General features: G+C 38.1%; 1 protein-coding gene across 1 annotated transcript; it reads right to left on the bottom strand.

The window, feature by feature from the left end:
• LOC109255734 (olfactory receptor 4N5) lies at positions 1-927 on the bottom strand. Its single transcript, XM_019430518.1, has one exon. The coding sequence runs from the start codon at positions 925-927 to the stop codon at positions 1-3; it is 927 nt and encodes a 308-aa protein (XP_019286063.1).
• Positions 928-9,242: the final 8,315 nt, after the last annotated feature.

Here is a 9,242-nt window from a genome sequence, read left to right on the forward strand (position 1 = left end):
TCAGCAAACCATGTGACGACTCAGTAACCTCCTCATGGAAGCTTTCACTTCCTGGTTGCGAAGGGTATAAATCACAGGGTTCATCAAAGGAAAGATCACTGTGTGAAAGAGAGAAACCACTTTGTCGGCTGGGAAAGCTCTGAAGGGACGAGTGTAGATGAAGATGGCAGGTCCAAACATGAGAAACACAATGATAATGTGTGTGGTACATGTGGAAAGAGCCTTGTGTTTGCCTTCAGAGGTGTGTCCCTTCACACGATAGAGGATGACAGCATAAGAGGCCAGAAGCCCCAGGAAGCACAGCAGGGTAAGCAGGCCACTGTTGGAGACCATCAGGAGCTCCACCACAAAGGTGTCTGTGCAGGCCAGCTTGATGACCTGTGGCACATCACAGAAGAAGTTATCCAGCTGGTTTGGGCCACAGAAGGGCAAGTGGAGAATAAGGGCTACTTGCACAATGGAATGAGTAAAGCCCCCAAGCCACAGAGCCAACAGCAAGGCATAGCAGATTCTAGGGTTCATAACAGTGGTATAGTGCAAAGGATGACAAATGGCCATGTAGCGGTCAAAGGCCATCACAACAAGAAGGAACATTTCCCCTGCCCCAAGAAAGTGCAAGAAAAAAAGCTGAGTGATGCAGCCCCTGTAGGAGATTATTTTCTTCTCAGAGAGGAAGTCCATCAGCATCCTGGGAGCCACAATGAAGGAGTAGGATGCATCCAGGAAAGCCAAGTTGCCCAGAAAGAAGTAGAGGGGGGCTGTGAGGCCAGGGTCTGATCTGATGGTGAGGATGATGAGTAAATTTCCAGGGAGGATGGTGAGGTAGAAAACTAAGACTAGCACAAAGATCAGGAGTTGAGCCTGTTGAGACTGGGTGAGACCAAGGAGGATAAATTCTGTCACCACTGTGCTGTTCTCCCTCTCCATCTCTCCTCTGTCTGCAACATAACAAAGAACAAAATATCTGTTATAACCACCTTTTCATCTACTCCATAGCTCTTTTCAGATAAAAGCATTTACCACTTCTAACACTTGCCTAGCAGAAAAAAACACATGCCCGTAATTGTCTTATGTCTTGAGTTGACCTTTCTACCCTTCATTTCTTGATTCCCCCCTAAGCCATTGTTCTTATAACCACTCTCATTCCCATTTAACCATGAGCTTCTATGTAATGTTCTCCTCTAGGACTCTGGGCTAGTTTGCTTGAGGTATAGTTGAAATTTCCTCATTAAAAAACTTTAATCATTATGAAATTTGTCAGGCTTGTTGTTCTTTTGGTTAGTGGTGGTGCACTGTCTCTAATGTTATAATAGTTGCTGGCTTTTGGTCACTTCTTATTCCCACAGACCAAAGTACTTTGGCAAATTCTTCTTTCATTTCTTTCCTGTAGACTCCCTAGTTCTATGCCTTCTTTTCTAAATGTGTTTCTTACTTGTTCTGCTTTGGTGTCCTTGTGCACCTTTATTCCAAAATGGTTTAGGGTCTCAAACAAGAATCCTACATTCTCCTAACTTAGAGGTTTTCCCCTAGTTACCCTCTTGGTTGGTCCCCATCCTGAATCTACTACATACCCTGTTCTTAAATCCTAATTAATACTAACCCAGTTTTATTTGCTCACCATGTATCCATAACCTCCTTTTCCCTCAGATCTCAGAATGGTAGGCAAATGACATCCTTCCCACAAATATTTTCATGTAAAACTTATCATAATATATAAAATATTTTCAATATCTCAACTAATAAATCAAAGCATGATAGAGTTGGAATTGTCCATATAGAACATAAAGTATGATGTACTCATTGGACAGATGAGAAAAATAAAGGAATTGTAGTTAAGATTTTAATTTTGCAGCAACTTCTTCATTCTCATTTGCAAGTAGAGTAGATAAAAATAAGAGGTATGTATTTCTTAGTTTAAACTGATTAGTACATTATTAATCAGAGTCTGTAAATTGGTATTACTTAATTGTAATATTGCTTGCATAAATATTTACCCTTTCAGGCTGTAATCTGGTCTAAATAAGAACTCTACTTAGAATTATATTTGTGGTTGTCTTCTAATTTGTATGTTACTATAATAGTAGAAACATACTTTATAAATAAATACTCATATGTTTTGATATCTCTAGATGTTTGTTGGCACAAATGACTTAAAAACGGAAGATTGCTAATTGTAACAAAATATTATAATGTGACATATAACAATATTTCCCTTGATTTTTTTAATTTTTTTTTAATGTTTATTTATTTTTGAGACAGAGAGAGACAGAGCGCGAGTGGTGGAGGGGCAGAGAGAGAGGGAGACACAGAATCTGAAACAGGCCCCAGGCTCTGAGCTGTCAGCATAGAGCCTGATGCAGGGCTCAAACCCACGAGCTGTGAGATCATGACCTGAGCCGAAGTCGGATGCTTAACCGACTGAGCCACCCAGGCGCCCCTCCCTTGTTTTTTAATTACATGCAATAGTTGTTTTTAAAAAATACTATGGATACAATGGAATATAGTTTGGCAATAAGAAGGAATGATGTATTGCGACGTGCAGAAACATGAATGAACTCAAAAACATTATGCTATGTGAAAGGAACCAGTCACAAAGGACAGCATATGTATAATTCAATTTATGAAAATCTCCAGACAAGGCAAATCGTTAGAGACAGGAAGTAGAAGAGTGGTTGCCTAGGACTACGATGCAATGGGGAGTAACTGCTAATATGAGTTTTCTTTTTGGGGTGGGGAAAATGCTCTAAAATTTATCACGATGATGATGATACTTTCATAACTCTGTAAATACATTTAAAACCATTGAATTATGCTCTTTAAATTTTATGGTGTGTTGATTATATTTCAATAAATCATTTTTTAAATGCCATTTGATGTGGTGGGAAAAACTGGAGAGAGAAAAATTCCCAATTGAAATTTGTCACGAATTTTTGATAGCATCCCCAAAAGAGAAGGTAGGAAGAGAGGGGAGGAAAAGGAGAAAGAAGAAAGAAACCTTAAGAAGTCCATAAAGAAACTCACGGGACACTTAGGCAATATGCTGGTATTTTAGGGCACAATTATTAGGAAACATCAGAACCTGTGATGTTCTATGTGATCAGTAACATTTGTAACTAGCCGCTAAATATTATAGAAAAGGAATTTATAACATGTGTACACATATTTGTACATACAGATACATGTTCACATAGGTATCAACAGACACATAGTGAATTTGAGAAAGCAAACAAATGAACAAAGGGGAAAAAAGAGGGAGAGAATGAGAGGCAGTCTGAGAAACAGACCCTTAACTATAGAGAACAAACTGATGATTACCAGAAGGGGATGGGGTGGGTGGGTTAAGTAGGTGATGGGGATTAAGGAGTCCACTTAGTGTGATGAGCAGCTGGTAGTGTGTGTCAGTGTTGAATCACTATATTGTACACCTGAAACTAATATTACAGTGTATGTTAAGTAACTGGCATTTAAATAAAAACTTAAAAATAAAGAGGAAAAAAATATCTTTGGTGTCCTTGAAATTAACTTAGAAGTTTCCTTCTGTCTTTTACCCATGTTGATGCCTATTGGTCTCCACCTTTATTTCTTACTCTGCCTATACAAACCTGCTCTTAGGAAAGTAAGTCCACAGCACCCTCTGTCTATTTAGGTTTTGGGCATCCCAGGTAATCACTTACAGTAATTTCATGCTTTGGGGGGGTTGACATTTCAAGATCCAGGGAGCACTCTGAGAGTTACAGTCTCCCACTCTTTTTCTGCTTTTATTTTTCCAGTATCCATCTCTACTCCCTGTTACTAAAAGATGGACTCGCGTATCACTTCACGTCTTTAATCCACTTTCTTCTCCCATTCCCATTTATATACCTTCTATTCCCGTGATTCTCAAATTGTGCTCATGATAGACACTGAGGACAGACATGCATCCAACGGACATTACTCTGCATAAAATGGATTCCTGAAAGAAAAAAAAAAAAAGCCCCAGGCAATGATTCTCACAGGCACAAGCTTTTGTTGTAGTCAGATAAAGCAAAGAAGTATTGTCAGTGTAGGCTAAGACACAGACCTGAATGTTTTCATCACCCCTATCCTTCCTTAATAAAAAAAAACACATCTGGCATTTTAGTGCATCTTTAGATGCACAGAGAGGGTGCTGGTACCTGTCCCTCTTACTCAGAGTGCAGACACACTGCCTCCACAGGTCACACTGAGCATGCCTGGACTCCTCCTGGAGCCAGGTGTTTGGGGACAGGTCACCTTCCTAGCATCTCCTTCATCTCTCCCCATGCATTTTCTCTTGCTCCTTTCTAAACGTTTCATATTTATCCATTCTCTTCCTACTGATTCTCTTTTATAGACCCACTTTCTCGAATATTCTTTTTACATTTGCCTTATTTTATTTTTCCTGTGGTTTCTCTCCACAGAGCCCTTGCTTTTCCTTCTTCATTACTCTTTCTTGTCCTTCCCTTTCTCTCATTTGCCCACATTCTTTTAGTCTTAATGTATTTTCACTTTGTTTCGTGCACACATTCTACATCATTACTTTCAATACCTGTCTTTCCATTAATTCTGAGACAATAGATTGCTCCAAGGTAGAGGGAGTATGGTAGGTGCTTCCTAAGTGTTCCATTCCAGTGGATTTTTCAACAGATTGAAAAGCTTAACTTGGTCTTCACTGCTAAGACTTTCTTCCTGAACATTAAACCTGTTGAAATTTACTTCATCTCAAACACTCATTAGTTACTTCATGTTGTCTCAAATATTTTGTCTAACTCATTATGATAAAAATAAAGTGATTTATCTTTGTGCTTTGAAGTAAATCCCCTTAAAACCACCCCTGCCAATATGAATCCGTTTAATGAAAGTTTGAAAATGACATTGTGTTTTCTGATACTATATTCATAACATTTTCAAATTATTAAAATACACTCTTATCCATTTCTATGAGTTTTGAAAACTGTGAATCGAACCGAAGAACATAAAAAATATTTAATCAATACTAAAGTTGAGGATTATATAAAACTTTATTCAATTGCACAAGTCTTCACCCAGACAATTGCTTATCAAATCAATGGGATGGCTACATTGGATGATGGAAACCTCTATTGTCCTTTAATATTTTCATGTTTTAGATAGTGTCATGAATGTTACAGATAGAACCCTGCTTTGGGAATTATTCTATCTTATTTAAGTTACTATAACTACAATTTGGTAGCTGTAAACCTTATGCAAATCATTTAGTCTTTTAAAATCTGAATTTTTTTTAATCTATAAAGGAGAAATAATATATCCACTCTTTCTACTGTGCAAGGTTGATATGAAGATCAAATGAGTTGATTAGTAGGCATATCACATCTACACAAACTGAACTGAGAAAGCACTCAGTGGGTAAATAAATTCTAGTAAAAAATGGTAAGTGGACCCTGTGTTAGTAGATTTTTGTGTCAGTGTGCTAGAGTTAATCCCAGAGAGGGTGACTGCTTAAATATGAGTCATTTCAAGGTAAACACTTATGTTGTTTCAAGGAAGGGTGCAAAGTTTTCTTACCTAATTCAGCTAGGATTGTGAATCAAGTCTTTCTTGTTTTAAGATCCCTAACTCTGAGCCATATGTAGTGTATCCTGGGACCATATGCAGGGAAAGAAATGCATGCCAACTGAGTGTGGGAACCAAGAGGTTTGCAAACTTGTGAAGTCGTGATGTTTGTCTGTGGACTCAGCCTATACCTTCTGACTTTACAATTCCTGACTTTCATTCTCCCCGTATCTCTGATTTACCATGGGGAAAACCTATTCATTTGTGTGATACTCAAATGGAAGTCCAGATGATTAATCTTCCTAAGATATTGGCATTTTCACTTCTTTATAATAATGTAATTAAAGATTTTAGCCCCCTTAATATAATACTATTCATGAGGAGGACAGACAGGAGGTATATTTGAGGGACAAGGTAGAAAATCCTATATGTCTGAATTTAGATCTTACCCTTTTTCTGTTTCTGCAGGATTATTAAAGCTTTTCTTGTGCATTTTAAGGCAGTAGGTGATGATTTTCTTATTCTATTCTTCCTTTCTGTTTCCTTTAAATATGAAGAATGACCAAAAATTTCACCTCCCTAAGGCTCCAGTGCTACTCTTAGACAAGGGGCCATCCTCTTCCTTCTGATGAAAAGGAGATTACCTGATCACTTCTGAATTTTTCCTTTAATATATATCCTCACGGTGGGACATCATAAATTCTGGAATCTGCTCTCTAATTTGTGATGCAGTAGGGAATATGCTTTGGAGTTTTTCAGCTACCTTAAGCATGCAGAGTGATTCCAGTGGGAATTATTAGAATGTCAAGTAGAAATAGAGAACATTTTAAGGATTAAAAATATTCAACAAGTGTGGCAGCTAAGTAAGGCCCGACTGGATCATGTCATCATTTTAAATTGGATGTTTTAACAGTGACAGTGTTAATGGACTGCCACACATGTTTATTAAGCATAATGAAAGTAGTGAGCCTGGGAAGGTTATTCTAGATCCTTCTATTTAATTCATGTAAGTGATGAGAAGGCATTGGTGTTTAAAGTGGTTAGTAGTGAGACTAACGGTAAGTATGTTAGTATGTTCATATTTTGGGCACAAAACAGAGATAAAATATTTTTCAGAAATAATTCTCCTTAAATAAGAGAACTTCCTGATGTCTTATACACTAGTTCTTTTGATCTTAATATTTATAGTTACTCACTTTTTTTGAATATGTAGTTCCTATGTTCTGCCATAGCAAAATGAAGGTCTTTCTGCTTTTCAATTAAAGAATATTACATGAAAGAAAAAGTATTTAATCATAATAAATCCATTTAATATTGTTTCCTTGTTATACATTAAAAGGGAAGATAGGATAAATCTGAGTGATATTAATACTAAGGTAACAAGGGCACCTGGGTGTCTCAGTCAGTTGAGCGTCTGCTTCAACTCAGGTCATGGTCTCACAGTTTGTGAGTTCAGGCCCTGCGTTGGGCTCTGTGCTGACAGCTCAGAGACTGGAGCCTGCTTCAGATTCTGTGTCTCCCTCTCTCTCTGCCCCCTTTTCTGCTTGTGCTCTGTCTCTCTCTGTCTCAAAAATAAATAAAAATTTTAAAAAATTAAATTAAGGTAACAAACTTAAATTCTACAAAAGAAATAAAATATACAAATACACTTTCATTCAAATTTATGTCCGGTTCAGTCAGAGGTAGAGTGGGACATCATGAAAATGATGGGATGGAGATAATATTGTTGACCATTTTTTTTCTATTAAATTTGTGCTGCAAATAAATAACTTTGAATGTATGTCATTTTGCTTCTTGAAAGGATAAATTTCCAGAAAGACAGATAGCTAGAAATATAACATCAATGGAAGAGAGAGAACAGAAGGAAAAACATGACAGGACACAAATGGAAAAAATAGGAGAAAAGATAATGGGACAGAGAAACCATGATCACAGAGATACCTGTACCACAAAGCCACATGTACAAATACAGAAAAAGGTTGGGGGGAGAGGGAGGGAAGAAAGGGAGCAGAGGATCAGAGGAGAGAGGAGAGATCTTTGGAAATACAAAGTCTTTTTTGTTTGTTTTTTAATTACAAAACACCCAGGATAATATAGAGAACTTAACTAGTCTACAGTGGGCCTCTCATCTCAGGTGAGAAAGCATTTTAATCTCAGACAATTTTGTAATATTAAAAAGAAAGATGTAGGGGTGCCTGGGTGGCTCAGTCGGTTAAGCGTCTGACTTCGGCTTAGGTCATGATCTTGCAGTCCGTGAGTTCGAGCCCCGTGTTGGGCTCTGTGCTGACCGCTCAGATCCTGGAGCCTGTTTCGGATTCTGTGTCTCCCTCTTTCTCTGACCCTCCCCCATTCATGCTCTGTCTCTCTCTGTCTCAAAAATAAATAAACGTTAAAAAAAAGAAAAGAAAGATGTATGTGTGTGTGTATGTCTGTGTATGTGTCTGTGTGTGTGTTTGTCTGTGTCCATGTGTGTTTTAAGAGGTGTATCTTAGGATGACCTGAACTAGTTTACTACACAAGGCATCCAGTAGTGATGAAAATATGAGACTGGAATTCAGAGGACAAGATTGTAGTCCTGGCTCCACCCACGATGGTTGTTTCTTTGGGAAACTGTTGCAGATTCCTCAGATATTTCCCAATCAGAAACCGTGGGAAGGAATTTCTTTCTTTTACAAAATGTTGTAAGTATCTATCATTTGGAAGGCTTAGTGTATGGATGGGTCAGCAATTCAGCACTAGTTATGCTACATGAAGTCCTTGCTCTCAGGGAGTTTATATTCCAGTGGAGGGAGCCAGTCACAGAGCAAAGAGGATAGGTTTAAAACTGTCAAAAATGAAGAATATAGCAGAGTGATATGTTGGAGAACAAATGGGGACAAGTAGGGTGTTCTTTTAGGTTGGGTATTAGAAAAGCCCTTTTTGAGGGGGTGACATTTAAGCTGAATAACTAGATAAATCTAGCTATGGGAGGTCTGAGAGAGGGCAGAACAGGCAATGGGAAGAGCAAGAACAAAGACCATGGAGGTGAAAGAGCTGGTGCATGGAGGAACAGAGAAGAACCCACGTGGTGATTAAGTCATGGGCAGATGGAGGAAAAGTATGAGGCCATGTCAGAGAGGTAGGCAGCAGTTACACAGGATACGGCATGTAGTCATTCTTCTACCTGTGTACTCACAATTACAGTAGGGCTTTTGTAATCTGAAGGCCACTCTGGCCACTGTGGGGAAGAGGGATTTGAAGGAGGCAAGTGTAAAAGCAAGAACAGTTTGAAGATTTTGCCGTACTATGCACAGGAGAATTTGGGGACTTAGCCTGCTGGAGAATGGAGGAAGGAAGTGGGTAGCAGAAAGAATAAAGAGAACTCAACATGTATTTTTATGGTACAGTCATTTGGACTTGGTGATAGACATGATGTCTGAAAAGAGGAATCAGGATAACTCAAGAATTTGGAGGGATTAACTATGAATAATGGCATTGCAATTTAAAAACTTGGAAATGACTCAGACAAGATGAGTTTGTAATAGGAAAAACAGGAAATATGTATGCGTAGTTACACTTTTTAAGGTAAAAAATGATAAGTTAGGTGAGAAATCTTCCCATTGCAGTCTGTCATCCATACTCATCCTACCAGAAAGGAAACAATCAATTTCTTGTGTAAATTTTCAAAATTGTTACTGTGTAAATAATATTATATGTACATTTCCCCCTCTTTT

The sequence above is a fragment of the Panthera pardus genome, unplaced genomic scaffold (genome assembly GCF_024362965.1).
Source record: "Panthera pardus isolate Hobbes unplaced genomic scaffold, ASM2436296v1 HiC_scaffold_24, whole genome shotgun sequence".
Classification (NCBI taxonomy): Eukaryota; Metazoa; Chordata; class Mammalia; order Carnivora; family Felidae; genus Panthera; species Panthera pardus.